Source organism: Phoenix dactylifera, chromosome 14, assembly GCF_051530095.1.
Source record: "Phoenix dactylifera cultivar Ajwa chromosome 14, Ajwa_hap1_PhDact_Kaust_v1.1, whole genome shotgun sequence".
NCBI classification, from domain to species: Eukaryota; Viridiplantae; Streptophyta; class Magnoliopsida; order Arecales; family Arecaceae; genus Phoenix; species Phoenix dactylifera.
This window is the reverse complement of record NC_143203.1, coordinates 22,533,313-22,549,294: the sequence shown is the minus strand read 5'-3', so window position 1 is coordinate 22,549,294 and position 15,982 is coordinate 22,533,313. Positions and strand designations below refer to the sequence as shown.

General features: G+C 39.0%; 1 protein-coding gene across 2 annotated transcripts in view; it reads right to left on the bottom strand.

Moving 5' to 3' along the window:
* The window catches only part of LOC103705091 (long chain acyl-CoA synthetase 6, peroxisomal-like), a 28,200-nt gene extending 12,401 nt beyond the window's left edge, over positions 1-15,799 (bottom strand). Inside the window, exons 1-14 of one of the 2 annotated variants that reach the window (XM_017842266.5) lie at positions 15,504-15,799; positions 11,711-11,766; positions 11,340-11,417; positions 10,966-11,037; positions 10,801-10,882; positions 10,519-10,624; positions 10,355-10,431; positions 6,799-6,843; positions 6,612-6,698; positions 4,114-4,203; positions 3,923-4,002; positions 3,624-3,717; positions 2,344-2,432; positions 2,157-2,245 (exon numbers count right to left, since the gene is read on the bottom strand). In XM_017842266.5, the coding sequence (XP_017697755.1) occupies positions 2,157-2,245; positions 2,344-2,432; positions 3,624-3,717; positions 3,923-4,002; positions 4,114-4,203; positions 6,612-6,698; positions 6,799-6,843; positions 10,355-10,431; positions 10,519-10,624; positions 10,801-10,872 (829 nt within the window). In that variant the 5' untranslated portion in view covers positions 10,873-10,882; positions 10,966-11,037; positions 11,340-11,417; positions 11,711-11,766; positions 15,504-15,799. Of the gene's footprint in view, positions 1-2,156; positions 2,246-2,343; positions 2,433-3,623; positions 3,718-3,922; positions 4,003-4,113; positions 4,204-6,611; positions 6,699-6,798; positions 6,844-10,354; positions 10,432-10,518; positions 10,625-10,800; positions 10,883-10,965; positions 11,038-11,339; positions 11,418-11,710; positions 11,772-15,503 lie in introns of both variants that reach the window. The other variant, XM_008788696.6, reaches the window with a different exon arrangement.
* Between the last annotated feature and the right edge of the window lie 183 nt (positions 15,800-15,982).

Below are 15,982 nucleotides of genomic sequence, written 5' to 3'. Positions count from 1 at the left end.
TTCGTTTGAAACAGAAGTCCGGCCGCTAAAAAATTTCAAGATTTTTGAGTGAAATTGGCAAATCGCTTGCTGACTTCACTTGAAAAACGCAAAATTTTTTAGTTGTCGGACCCCTGTTTCGAACGAAACAAGTGAACGGCCTCGGCCTCCACTGCTGCCTAGCTGCAGGCCTCTAACAGCCCTCAGCTGGCCTCCGCCGACCTCCCTCTCTCCGCCTTCTCTCTCTCTCTTTTCCTCTACTATTCGTCCTCTCCCCCACCTTTTCTACTGTGCGCGGGCCTGTACCAACTCGTCTAGTCGGGCTACTAGTACGGTGCCCGATACCGGTTCCATCAATGGTGATTTAAATGTTTATTGAGGTGCAGTACATTATGATAATAGTAGGTACATGTGAAATTTGGAGTATCTATGTCGGACATTTGAAAGAGTTACCAAAGCCGCCACTTTGCTAGGGCTTTATCTGTATGTGTATCCATAAGATTTACAATTTCATTAGGACTATCAATAAATATAAATAGGCATTGCTGCCCAAATATTCTACATCCTAGACATATAATGTCAAGCTTCTCTTTGTCCTACCTTTGGTATCCAAGTCCTAGATAGAAAATACAAATCTAACCTTGAATCCTATTATAGGATCAACATCCATCTAGTGTGGAGTTGTTTTAAGGTCTGTTGCAGGCTAACTATGAATTATTTGGATATATGCATTCTAAAAACCTTGTAAGGACTATGTAGTTAGGTTGTCAATTTCCAGCCATGATGGATCTTCGATGAACGCAAGCATTTTGATTTGTAATATAACCTCAAATTAATGCATGGTTTCCACTATGAGGATCCAAAAGGTGGATGCACATCAATACTTGTCATTGGTTGAGATGGATTTGATCGCAATACAAGGTCCAGATGGTCCGACTTGGGGCTGGTTCAAATAAGAAAAATTAAAACCAAAATAGGGGTACTGACTATTGAGCTGCCTGGGGCCATATAGGGTTGGTAGATGCTCATGAAATCCAACTCGCCAACCCACAGTATGTAGCTGCATGGAGAGTTGGTCATTTATACTCTTCTCTTCGGACACAGCCTTCGATAAGGTTGGCCTCGAGCCCAAGGATTTTGGCCTTTAGAACCTTGTGTAAGTTAGAAAACCTCATCAATATGGATCTTGCAACCACTAGAGAGGAAGTCTCCTCTTCAAAATGTTACAGAAGTCTTAATCATCTGGGGCATAAGTTAGAATTCTGCTAATGTATCAGGTTTTAGCAATTGGTAAGTAGTGTATCAAAAAACATCATCTATTTAAAAAAATAATTTAGCATTATAAGATACTTTTATTTGCACAAATAAAGCAGAATACGTTCTGTCCAAGCTATAAAGGAATGAAAATCTCAATCTGTTTTCATGAACTAATGAGAAGCTGAAGAGAATGAAGTCAAAACCAAAAATTGAGCTATGTGGTCTAATTTCTATGACAAAGTAGCCAGGCATGAGTTGGTAATAACAAATCCAAGAACGATGACAAACAAGAATCCCCAGAAGAATCCAAAGATGACCTTGGGCAATAAACTTTCAAAAACTTATTCCTCATGGCTGCACCTCTGGATCATTAGTAATAACCAACACTAGGCCAAGACTTGGAGCCTGTCATTATTTCTATTGCACGCTTTAGTTCAATATAGCTTTTCGTAAATCACATACGGGGCTTATGCTCGTTTGCTTGACCAAGCCATTATTGCTTAATCAAACTTCATTTGCAATAGCTTCTTTAGTTCAAAAGTTACATTTTCATGGGCAGTACAATTTCTTACCCAGTTTGTCTGCACATGCACATGCCCTTGTCCTCGTGTTGTGTGCATTAATACATGCATATCTATGTATAAACACATTTATAAGCATGTGCAAATGCATGTATATGTTGTTCGCATGTATTAATGCATTTACAAATGTCTGTCTGTAGTATGTGTGTAGACAGACAGACATGTAGATGGATATATTGATGTATACGCATGTGAGAGTGCGACCATTTTTAGCAAAGCTTAAGACAGTGTTTGTCATCTCAGATGTTGTATTGTAGTGTTTTATTGTATTAGCAACAAGATATACAAGGGATTTGATCTAATATGGAACCAAACCAACTTCTTTCTTACACATCTTACCATTTGCTATTGCTTGCTTCTTGGCATTGTAGGCAGCATTGAATAATCTCTCCCTTAGACCCCCAGATGTCTTTACAGCATTTATAATTCTGTAGTAAATTATAAGCTACAAATTAATACAAAGGTAAACGACTCTTGAAAGTAGTGCCACAATTAAATGAAATGCAGCACACAACCATCAGATTACCCAGCATATATCCTGTTGTACAATCGAGGAACACTGGAAAATATTGTGGGTCTCAGAGCTGCAATGTCATCCATTAATTTCAAATTGTCCTGGAAGCAGATGACGAAGATTAATAGATAAGACAAATTCAACAAAATATAGTGTGTATCTACATACATATGTATACGTGCATGTACATGTCTGCATGTGTGTACATATGAATTTCTAAAATATCACATGGCAAAGTGATGAGGCGGGAAAATAGTAATGCTTATTAACTGTGCAGTACACAAACCTAAATTGAACTTAAACAATATTGCTAGCATCATGGTACGCCATATCGTACCGAACCGAGCAGTACGGAGAGTATCGTACCAACACTCGATATGCCGAACCAGCCTCCGTATTGGGCGTAATGACACAGTGACTGGGTGGCACCAGTATAGGGCCCGATACCGAGACAGTATACCTTAGCAGTATTCTTGATTTATAATATTATATTTTACTAGACAAAGTACTAAAAAAATATCATGGTTGGAATCTCGGTCATAGGCCTCAGAGTGACACTATCAAAGTTTAACTTGATATCTATGGTAAAACAGTTTCAGCATGCGGGTTCAAAAAATAGTCATTACTAAGCTCTTCCTGACAAAAGAATATTTTAGGTAAACTAAAGTATCAGCTTATTTAATGGTTTTCATCAAACAAAATTCTTGAAATCTCAGTTCAGGTGGGTATAGGTTCAGTCAAATGTATTACCAGTAGCAATAGCAGGTGTCAGGAAGAGGAAGCAAGTTAGTTCTGCAACAGCATGTGGAACCAAAAATATAAGGCCTTTGTTTGCAAGCATGACATATCTTTCTTTATTTTTCGAAAAAATAGATATCATGCATCTTAGCCCTCACAAGAGGACAGAATAGTAACGAGTAGTCTGATATCGAAGGCCAAAATCAAGGTGCTGTATTGGAAAGATGTGCAAGTAAATTTCAATTTTCTTCTTGTGCTCATTGCATATGATCAAGATGATTTATTTAAGGGGTATAACTCAGCATATCTACATATCCATTTAGGAATACATATTACTCTATTAGAGGTGCAATCATATGGTAATGTTACATCTAACTGTCTACCTTGCATGAGCCCACAACTTTTTCTTGATCTATACGACTAGCATCATCCATGCTAGAGAGACACATCCAAGATATGCATGACAGCGTTCAACAAGTTTATAAATACTTTACAGAGCTTTAGAAACAATGTGAAACAACTTGAAATAGATGAAGAGTCATAAAGTTTTATACCCCTTGATAGAAACCAACTGCAGCCCCAAAATGTGCCAATGAGATTTGGCTGGCCCGCTCATATATGTGTGCCAAAGGAAGATAAGATATATAGCTACAGAAAATCAATAGAACACTTCAAAGATGTATTCATGAGAGGCAAACTGGTGCAACAAAAAGATTAATTCAAAAAACTCAGTAAAGAAAATAAAAGATCAAAAAAGCTCACATATCTGAAGGATAGAATTTGAGACTTAGTGCAATGAAAATATTAATTCAAAAAAGCTCAGTAAAGAGAATAAAAGATCAAAAAAGCTCACATATCTGAAGGACAGAATTTGATACTTAGGCTAGCTCCAGCAACATTTGCAATCAAGTTCTCATGAGCCAATACAGCTCCCTGAAGATCAAAGCTTCTCCAATTTCAATCAACCAACAAACAAAGGAAAAACAAACAAAACAACTAATTTGGAGTGCCACAAAAACTCGCCGAAATGTGATTTACCAATACCTTTGGTGTGCCTGTTGTACCACTTGTATAGCATATGGTTGCAACATCTTCAGGTTTAGGAGGGCGAAATGGTTGAAGATTGCAATGACCCTAAAAATTGCAGCCAAATCCCACAGGTCAGAGGAAAGCAACTAGAGATATTAAATAACTGCAGATGGAATAAATAATAGAAAAGTATATTCTAAGAAAAGGCAAAAGCTGAAAATATCTCCAATTCTCCATGCATTAACATGTATTCAAACATTCCAAAAAGGTCCTAAAGAGGCAGCACAACACCAATTACTAATATCCAGCCATGCAAATGGCACATAACTAAGTGTGATGACTAGTCCAATAAGCAGAGAATAGGCATAATGAAAACACATTTTAACTAAAAAAAGGGCTTGCTTGTGATACTAAGGGTGACATGCTATCGATATTGAAATTAGGCCCAGCCCTACCAGTACAATACAGAGATGGCTAACATGTACTTCCTTCCAGGCTTGAAAATGGGTTGGATCCATGGTATGCTGTACCGATCGGTACAGGTCGGTACCGAGCGTACCGTACCCGTACCGATGGATACCGGCATCGATACGCCAGTGTCGGTACGCCTGACGTACCGCATACCGTACCGTACCGACATTCGGTACGCTTATGCTAGTGCGGCACCGGTACGGGGTTCGGTACCGGTACGGCGAACCTTGGTTGGATCAACCTAGTCCAACCTGATTAGGCCCAGCCCACCCAGTTTTTTAGACCCCTGGATCAGGTGGGACTGAAATATGACCCACTTGAAATACTGGATTTGGTGTGGATCACATTTTTCCTGGTAGGCCTATATACCAACTAGGTCTAGAATGGGTCAAGCAACAGATGACCAGATCCAACCAATCCCACTCAATTGAAAAGCCCATGAGTTTGAAATCTGTAACCCCTCCATCACTCACCCCATTGCCTTATTTCAGTCTGTACTTAGGGTACTAAAGACTATTTATTTGTGGGTTGAAGGATCAATTGAGTTTGAACAGTTCCCATGTTAAGGACATTAGTGGTAGCATTCCAATCTAACACCTTTTATTTATTATTAACACTCATTCTAGACATAGAAAGAATAGTGTGCTAATCCTGGATTGGACCTAACCGAATCCCAACCCTACTGGACTAGAACTCAAATGCACTGAGTTGGGTTTGGCTCTTCATTGACCCGATCAGGCTTGAATGACGTGATGGATCTAAAAAAAATTCTGCAGGTCCAATCAAACTGGTCAATGAATTGGGTCCAAGTCCAAAATCCTGACCCTAAATAAAAGAAATCAGGTCTGAGTCATGCTTGACCTGGTCCAAATGAGCCTGTTTGTAGGTCTACGACCAACTTTCATTATATCCCCTTGAATCCTTCCAACCTCATTTTACACTACATCAAATTTCATATTTTGCATGCAAAAACACAAAAGAACGCTTCCATTCCATATCAGGTTACAATCTTCAATTTTCTCTATCATTTTCATAAAAATAAGAAAATATAAACATCAAATTTTTTGAACAATTCATGTTAAAACCTAGTGGAACTATGTTTACATGTTAGCACAAGCTTTAACTAGAGATCTAGTGATCTTGTGCAAAACTCTCAACTTTTACCTTTAATTTTTGCAGAAGGAAAAAAGGAAGAAAGAAAATGTTAAAAAACTCAACCAAAATCGTGGACCTAAACATGCAAAACCAATGTGTAAATGCATACTTAATTAAGAACTCAAAATAAAAACAAAGTGTATGCAAGTTTTCCAAGCAAAGTCTCTTCACTCTCAATCTGATTTCTTATCTAAAGAGATCCTAAATCTGCCAATCGTGGAGCTTGTCTCACCTCTCCTTTCCAACAAAAGAAAAAAAAAACTTGAAACAATTAGAATTATAATGTCTTTAGGTTTTGTCGTCACCACAACCAAATGTAGTCTGACATATGTCACATGGACTCAAGTACAAATGTTGGGCATCAATGGGTGTCCATGTGTTGGATTCTTCTAATCTTTAACAATTTCTATTTGGATCCATACATCAGCCATACTCATATCAATGCCTAAATGTCAGGTGCAGGTAGTTTGAGGAAAATCAAAGAGCTTGGTAACATAAGATCTGACATGTCTGAAACAGTTTGTTCTCCTCAAAAGGTGGAGGGAGGATTGACATTACGTTGACAGTGAACCACAAAAAAGACATGTCAAATTATGACGAAATATATTTAAATTGGCGACCTTAAATAGAAATTTCAATGAATGAGGATCCATAAATCTGAACCCAGATAGTTGGGATAAGATTTGATGGTTATGGTAGTAATAAAATACTTGTTGAATTATATATCTTACAATTTCAAAAAGCAATTTTTCTGAAGTTGAGTAAGTTTGGAAAATGACTCCTTTATATTTTGATTGCAGACTTGATTCTATCCATGCTATTCATCATAAATAGCTGTGGGAGAGCAATGAATATTGGATAAGCTTCAGAATATTTTGAAGACTTACTTGATTGTGTAGTTTTGAGTAAGTAATAATCTCCACTCCAGTTGTTGAAGGAACTGATGGCATGCTTTCATCAATCCCGCCTACTACCTAGATAGTGAACAAAAAATAGAAACTGAAAATTTTGGAGCCAACAAATCCCTATCGATCGGTATAGACAAGCAACCATAAATGCTGTGAGTCTTCTTACCACTATCAGACGTACACAATGAATCTGAGATACGAAACTTAATAACTGCAAAACAGACCAAGTAACATAAGAGAAGCATCACCAATAGGGCCTTAATAATGATGTGAGGATTTTAATGTATATACAATCTAAAGGAAAACAAAGCAACATGTAAAATAAATATAGAACTTGTTAAAAATTATAGCATGTATTTCAAAAATAGTGCAGAACTCATTACAAAACAGTACACAATAATTCAAAAATTTGTACATGTCAGTTTCAGCTTATACAAAAATATCAATATCATAGACTTAGTAACTTACAACACTGCTTATGCAATCCTCCTCTATTAGTTGCAATGTACATTCTTAACCATAACTTCTGTTAAAATGCTCGATATTGCAGTTTTTAGATAACAAGACAGCCTGAAGTTTCGGCTGAAACTGAAACCAAAAGGTTTCATTTCAGCATGTTGGTTGAAATTTTTCTAAGCTGCCTTATGTAAAACAAATTTGTTATACATATAGCCAAGGCCTGCTGTACCGGTACCGGTTAGAGGTGGGCATTGGGCCGGGCCGCCCATGGCCCGGCACGAAGCGGGCCGTGCCAGGCACGGCCCGCTTGCTACAGTACCGGGCCGTGCTAGGCACGGCTCATGAAAGGGGGCCGGGCTGGGTTAAAGATTTCTGGCCCACGGGCCGAGCCCGGCACGGCCCATAAGGGCTTGGGTTGGCACGATTCGTGGGAGGAAAGGGGTATTTATAGGACTCCAATTTTTTTCCCAAAATACCCTTCAAATTAGCCGTTTTATGGCTGTTGGGAAGGGCAAAATGAGTAAAAAGCCACAAATAGCCGTTATGGGCCAAAAAAATAGCTGTTATGGGCCACCCATAACGGCTATTTTTTTTGGACAGATGGGCCGTGCCTGGCACGGCCAGTCTCGTGCCTGGCATGGCCCGTCTTGTGCCTAGCACGGCCCGCCACCCCACGGGCCTAGGGTCGTGCCGGGCTTAGCCTTTAGGTTAAGCGGGCCGTGCCTGTTTAGTAACAGGCCGGGCCAGGCACGGCCCATTTGGTCTATGGCCCGGTGGGCCTAGGCCGGGCCCGGCACGGCCCAATGCCCATTTCTAGTACCGGTAGGCGTACCAGTCGTCTACCAAACCGGTACGGTTCGGTTCGTACCAGAACCGAATTGGTACGAACCGGATAAGCTCTTTTTTTATCTTACGGTTTTCACGTCCGCGCGCGGACTCTTTTTTTTATCTTACGGTTTTCGCGTCCGCACGCGAGCGTCCGCACGCGGACGCATGGGATAAATGCCACAGAGTAGCATTAATGAGCCCGCATGGGCGCGCAGGCTGGAGAAACACGCAGACAGGGGAAATGCCCTCAGTGCGGGGAATCGCGCGCAGACATGGTTCCCCAGTGCGCGAAACCGCACGCAGGCGGAAAATCGCGTGCCCGCACATGGGCATGCGGCGCTCTGCTCGAGCGCATGGCCGAAAGGGCCACGCACGCTTTTCCAAAAAAAAGTACCGATGCGAATCGGCCGGTTCGCACCGGTACACAACCGATATGCATGCGTACCGGTCGAGATCGGTTCGAAAACAGCTGGAACTGGTTTCCACGCTGTCCGGATACCAGTTTCAGGCCGGACCGGTCTGTACCGGGCCGAACCGGCCGGTATGGTCCAGTTTGGCAAACCATGCATATGGCAATATGCAAAGCTATTTTTCATTCCTTCATTCTTTTAAATTCTCAAATTCATTTTTTCAAGATTAAACTTCAAAAATGGTACGTTTTGAGAAGAAAAATGTTTTGGTATTGGGCTCACAAGTAATTTAGAGAAACAAATGTATCAGTAGACTTGGCTACCCTAAAGCTTAAACTTCATAGTCATTTAGATTGTATCAAAGTTCAAAATACTGAGGATTGATGCTGTATCAAAAAAAAAAGTGGATACAACACATGCCGATGAAGGATAATACTAACAAAGGGTATTAACAGATACACCCCAAACACCCTTGGTAGAGACTTTCTTGGCCTCCAAACTTTGTTTTATGTTTTTATCATGTTTTCTAGTCTAAATACTGTGTTTTCACAAGAAAAGATAGGAGTATCGAGTTAAATGCCATAATCAAGGTTTTCTGTGTGTTTAACATGCATAAATATCACATAACATCATGTAACCTGTAATCTAAAATATATTTAAAAGATATACAAGTTAAAATTAGTGATTGGAATAAAAATAAATAAAGAAACAATCTATCTATAACATCATTTAACAGATATTAGCATCTGCAAGCCAAAATCATACAAAGTAGATTAAAAATAGTGAGGCCAACTCACTATAAATGGTTAAATGTCTAGGTCAACAGCCTTTGTTTGCTTTAGAACTTTGCAATCAAGATATTTTGCATGATGAGCATCATCTTCTCACACCTTTCTTGCCTTTTAAGCTGTTTCAGCCTCTCAAGGTTCAGCAGACTTGAGTAATATTGTGACATCTCAAATTTACAACAATCTTTTAGGGTCCAAATTACCCACCAACTGCTTTGCCCTACCACTTAGAACTTTATCTATGTACCAACTAATTCACCCCAGTGGACATCATTAATTCAGTCTACTTTGTCAATCCCCTTCATCGACCTAATGAGTCAGCTTCCACCAATAGCATACCTTCATCACCTTTGAAACTTGCACAGTTAAAAACATGCTTTGTGTAGCTCTCATAGAAGCTGCCTCTTTTCAAATGCTGGGCATACACTGTTGCACATCATAACTTCACGATTACATTCATTAACCTTGTCCTGATGCACGTGACTTCTTATAAGCGGTTGTGAGCCATCAAGTATCATCACACCTACTGCTTTAGTCTCAGTGCCTTGGCACTTCTTGTCCAGTAATCCTCTAATCCATGCTATCATCCAGACACCATCATTTCTTTCATATCCATTTAACCAAGGTAGCATGACCTTATGGTCAGCTATCATAGGCAATTTCCATATGAACACATGATTCTATAACTTTAAATGTCCTGCAATTTCCATATGGTACCAACTGGTAAGGCAAATCTTACTTATGAGAAATGGCTTGATGCCAAAATAACTGGTCTAAGAGATTGCCAAGCTCTAATTGTATAACATGGTTATGGGCCATACATACAAAAACAAAGTTTATAATCATTTTCCAAAATGACTCCAATTACAGATGATTTTGAAGAAAAGGTTAAATGAACTGCCAGCTCAAGTCTTTCTCCCTTACAAGTTTATGTCCAACTTACATATTCATGATGATGATTTACATAGTTTTTGGCTATTTGCACCTTGATTGGAAATCTAATACTAGATATTTCAGCACTAGGAAAAAAAACAGCTCATAAATCCATTCTTTTCTAACTCTAAATTAAGAGCCCATATGAGCATAGCCTAAACACATGACAAGCATCAATATTTTAAGTAAATAATGTTCTAATGGAAATACTGCAAGCAACTTTGCTAACTGTTACTCAACAAGCCTAAGCATGCCTTAAATATCCGAGAAAATAAATAGGGCAAAGATGAGGATTGGAACTCACAGTGCTTAGTGTTTGTGGTACACAAAAAATAACCTGTACAGCAGCATGATTCACAATATACTGAACAGCATCTGGTCCTGAAGAAATTATAATGCCCACACTCATTGTCACAGCAAGCATACATGTAATAGGTAATTTATATTATTCACCAAACAAAACCATACCAAGGGTATCATAAAGTGGCACAGATATGTAAGAGTATGCTGAGCAAGCATGGTCCACAATAATCCATTCTGGTCTGTTGATAAAATATAGTCCAACAGATGCACCCTGCTCCAAAAAAAAACAATTAAGACAATTCATTTAAGAGTGATTAGATGTGCTATAGTTAACATTTTAGTAGAAATGCCTTTGACAGCTTGATATTATATAGCTACTAATAAGACAAGTGTGAAGATCCATGAAATTGGCATATGCTTCTAGATTATGGAATCTAAATGACTCACTTTGGGTATACCATGATATACTAGGCCGGAACCTATTGCTGACCTTGAAGTACCAGCTTCTCCATAGGTCATCCATTTGTACCTTCAAAGATAGAGAATTTAAAGAATAAACCAAACGACATAAAGTTGGCACAAAGAAAAAGCAAGAAAATTAAAAATACTCACTCTCCAACCGTTCCATCTACACGAACCCTTGTCCCCAAATACTTGTAATCTCGAAAAGTTTCAACTGCATACCTAATATTAGGAAAAAAACATCATCTGACCAAAAAAAGAACATCCTTTTGTCCACAAAGTTCATCTCTGCTCATCAATGATAAATGTGATGAAGCTATAAAGATTATGATAAAAATACTTACTCAATTTACATTATTGAAATGATTTGAGAAGCGAAGCAAAATACACACACATACATATACAAGAGTTTAAAGGATTATTGGAATGTCAACTGATAGATTAGTTGGGAAATCTCTAAGAACTTTGCAGGAGCTTGGAGTTAATATCTTGCTTAGAAAGCCTGGAATGTAAAAGATGCTTACTCAAAGTTATCATGTAATGTTCCAATATCAGGATGCTCTGAGAATCTAGTCACTAGCTTCAAAGGTGAGCGTGCAGATCTGCCAAGGTGGAACAAATTTTAGACAGAAGCTACAAGATAATGTGTCATTGAATAAATCAAGATTTTAAATCTCGTGCGACAGGGTTGTCCCAAATTTTCCATGGGATGGGACATGCCGCCATCCCGCCCTGTCCCAACACTTGGGACAAGGGATGTCCGAAGATGTGCCGATCGGGACGCTAGGACAATGGTGAGATGGTCTTGTCCCGACATATGGGATGGTACCCCATCCCGGTATCCCGCGGGACATGCTGCCGGAACTTGAATCTTTGGAATAAATAACTACCATACCTGTATACATTCCACTTCCCAGTTTGCAACTTTTCAGGAAGAACAACACTGTAGCCCTGCTCTGCACCGAGTTGAACAATCAAAAATATTCTCCATGCTAAATTGTGAAAGCATGATTAATTGAAACTTTAAGAGAATAGAGGCCGGGGACCCCACTTATTACATGTTATAACAATAAGCCACATAAAGTTGGAGTTGGTGCCTGAACAAGATCATGATTTCATGTGTGAGATACCATATGAGACATTGATGATACATAATTATTTCCTTTTGCATGCACATAGGTGTTACTTGTGTTGGAATGAGATGTTTGGCATTGTATAAGATACTTAAGATCCATAGAGATTGTAAGGAACCAAGTTGGAGGTTGAGGGCCGTAGAGGGAGAATTGAGGTTAACATATAGTATTTCATAAAATTGGTATAGCTATTTCTAGCTAACTCATTTATTTGGCTGTCAATTTTGTATGATAAGGTCATGGCAACTTTTCACAATTACTGGAGTTCTGACTATGCATTAGTACTTGGAGGTGTCATTACATATTGACTAGCTAGCATATAATCATGTCCAGTTTAAATCACACTATTAGGATAGACTGTGTGCGCTCGACATGATGATTTTTGGATGTCCAGAAACCATGGTATTCACATATACTACAATCTATCCGATGACCAAACTGCTTACACCATGCCACAAGTTTACATTCAATGGTCAATTGATGTACATAATGGTTATGGAAATGTGAATTGTTCAACAAGGAATCTATTATCCAATAAAGAAGAATAACTCATTTGGGTGATGAGGATTGATCAAACAATTTGTTGAAATAGCTCTAGATGAAACAAGATACTTAGGGCTCACAACGGAGAAGAACAAAGTGATTTAAGAAGATAGAGAGAAGGAAAAACACAGCAAGCACAGATTTACATGGTTCGACCATAAGCCTATGTCCATGGGTGAGGATGGAGCAGAGATTCCACTATAATCAAAAAGATTGGAGTACAAAATAGAGCTGCCTCTCAACAAACCCTAATCCCCAATACACCTGTCTCACCTTCCTTCCTAAAAGAGGCAAAAGAAGATGTCTATCAAAATCAGTGGGTTCCTTACCACGAGGGTGGAGCCCCCGCACCCGGATGATGTCTGTGGTGGTTCTCCAAATTTGTTGAACTGAATCACAGAGCATGGTGGATCAAGAATTCAAGGCATACTTAACACAATTTAAATCCAATGTTAATAATTTTTCAAAAGTTTTTCAAATAAAAATGAATATAAAGTTCTATCAAGTGTTTTCAGAAGAAGTGTTTCTCCGATATCTAACCAAACCAATGAACTCGGTCGTGAAAATGCAAATTGGATAAGTGTTGGGAAGTATCACATATTTAATCCCAAAGATCAATATGGGTTGTTGCTATAATGAAGGGGTCTATGTGGAAATGGTTTCACCATTACATGAAGGGATACGTATTGTGATATTCTGGCTCCTAAAAAGTTTGTTGTCGTGTTGTTTCCCTGAACCACTCACAACTTAAGCATAAGGACCACACAAGATCTGAGTAATTAATTAAGTGTTAACTGATAATACACTAAATAAACCATAAGTCAAAATCTCAATCTTAGACTATTGGGATGGTCCATTGAGCTAATGACCTTTCCAATGATTGGACATTTCAGATATCAAAGTAAGAATAAAAGAATAACACTTAACCTGTCCAAATAATAGACCTAACTGATGCATACACATTAAGTGGATAACAAAGACCTAGAATTGTATCATAGACACAAGTTGACTGCAATCTGAGATTTGAGTCTGATTAGCCCTATGTTATACACAGACCACTTGCATTATCAACCCCCCCCCCCCCCCCCAACCCCCAATTTTCATACTTGCAAATCCAAGGTGCAGAGGGCCAAGGAGACTTGCCTTCGGTCTAATCAAAATTGGACAGTTCAACTTGGGTTCCATGAATACATAATTATGCTTACACCCTTTTTATATTTTATTCCCATCTTAACTTGCACTATTCTGTGCAAGTTTGATGATATCATCAGCATTACATATAATAAAGTTACTTCAAAATAAGGATGATGGACACGTGTACATTTTATTAGGTGCAGCAATTCCACAAATTAAGAATAATGTAGCACTTGATTAAGTAAAATAGTATTGGTGCGAGCAAACAAATTCTAAAGAGACCTCAACTAGGAGAGGAGCATAGATTTGGGAGCAAGAGTTGTAATGATAAGGAAAATATCTGAGATATAAATTATATAACTATTTTGAAAAGAATACAAACAGCAAGCAAAACCTTGGTCCTTAGTAGGAGAAATGGTAAAGACAGTCAATGAGACCAACCCTAGCATTTTATTTGTTATAATTATGAATATAGTATGTCAAGTTATAATCATGTAACAAACATTTATTATATTTTGTTGTCCCATTAAGTTTTACATATCAAAACCAAATCCGGACATCACTCACATTTGGTTTTTCTCTAAATTATATATGACATATGGTCAAGGAAACATGGTTATGGCTCAACCCAAACTAATCACTAATAAGAAAATTAAAAGTGATTATTTTAAAAGGCCAATCGATTCAATACATGCATTTCCAAGTCAAAATCAAAAACATGATGTGAAGAGAAGCAAGTCTTCCAAGGGGGTATACTCCTAAGAATATTGATCTTTGCACATATTGTTACACCTCAATCTAATATCCTATTGTTAATTTCCTCAGCACATATCATTTCAAGAACTTCTCAAAATATGCAAGTCCATTTTATGCTAGCAACTCCATTTTATGCTAGCAACTCCATGGCACAGTAGTCAGTAAATACCAATAGAGAGGATGAGTCTTGGCACAACGGTATGGTTGCTCCACTATGACCAAGAGTCACAGGTTCAAAACACAGAAATAGCTTCTCTGCATGCGCAGGGGTAAAGCTACACACATCTGACCCTTCCTAACCCCGCAATAGTAGGAGCCTTGGATCGCCCTCTATCAGATGTGCCAATACTTAAAACCATGGGTACCGCAGCTCTAGGAATCTAGAGCATACTCTCATCAAGCCAGCATCTTAGAATTGCTTGCAGGCAATGCTCTATTTATATCAGATAGTAATCTGAACCACCTTTATAGCTTGCTATAAAAATGAATGGTTCGGTCACACCAAAATGGATAACTCGAACCGCTCCAACATCCATCATGCACATGGACAAAAGAAAAAGGGGACTTTTTTCCCATGCTTATTCTTTCCCATAAAATAGCTTCATTAAGGTCTAGTTTGATATCTCCTGCTTTGCTAGAAACCGCTGCATCCATAAGAAACATCTTTATGTCCCTAAAAGCATTGTCAAAAAGAAAAAGTAACCAACGCACGAACCCAAAACAGAACCAAGAATCATCGTGGGGAGTCACATTAGAAACAAAAAAAAAGGGCAAATCAAGAGATCCCTAAAAGGAGAACCTATAAATCAATATTTATCATCAGAAACATTGGTTCTTGCATTATGCCGGCCCACCTGAAAAGCGATCTTCTTGGAGAATGAAAGGGAAAAAATGGAGGGCCCACAACAAAATCCATTACAAAATTCTTGAGAAGATTTAATCTTCCAACGAAAATATCAAAGAATAAATTTGATTCAGAATAATCTGAGTTTCATCCAGCTGACCCACAAGAAAAGTTCCTAACCACCATTAAAAAGAACTGCAAGAGGCGGGAAAAAAAATAAACCAACCCGAGGGGAAGGAAATCTAAAAAGCGAGGCAGATCGGGAGCGAGAGAAGTACCGGAGACGAACTCGCCGGCGGTGGCGTTGGTGCCGAGTTGGGAGCTCCGGTCACGATCCCGATCGCCGGCCGGCCGGAGATGGCCGGAGATGGCTCTCAGTCGGCGTTGAGCGGCAGAGGAATCCATGGCGTCCCTTTCTTCCCCGTTACGCCTCGACCCCGCCTCAGCCATGATATCTATATTTCTTTAATCAAAGGTCTCTTCGTAACGAATCTCTTTCCCTCTTCTGCGGCTCCCTTTCCCGATCTCCTTTTAAAACTATTTTGTGCAATGGAGACTAATCTAATAAATCCTTGCTTTATGGGGATGGGAAAGTCAATTACCCTAAATCCTTTCCCTTTCCAGCAAAAAAATAAATAAATAAATCCTTTCCCTTCTCCCGTCCATGATTGGGGCCCCCTGGTGGGACCCAGAGGAGTACCAATTGGAGTCGAACACGCCATGATAATTGGAGAGAGGAGGAAGGGCTACTAGATTT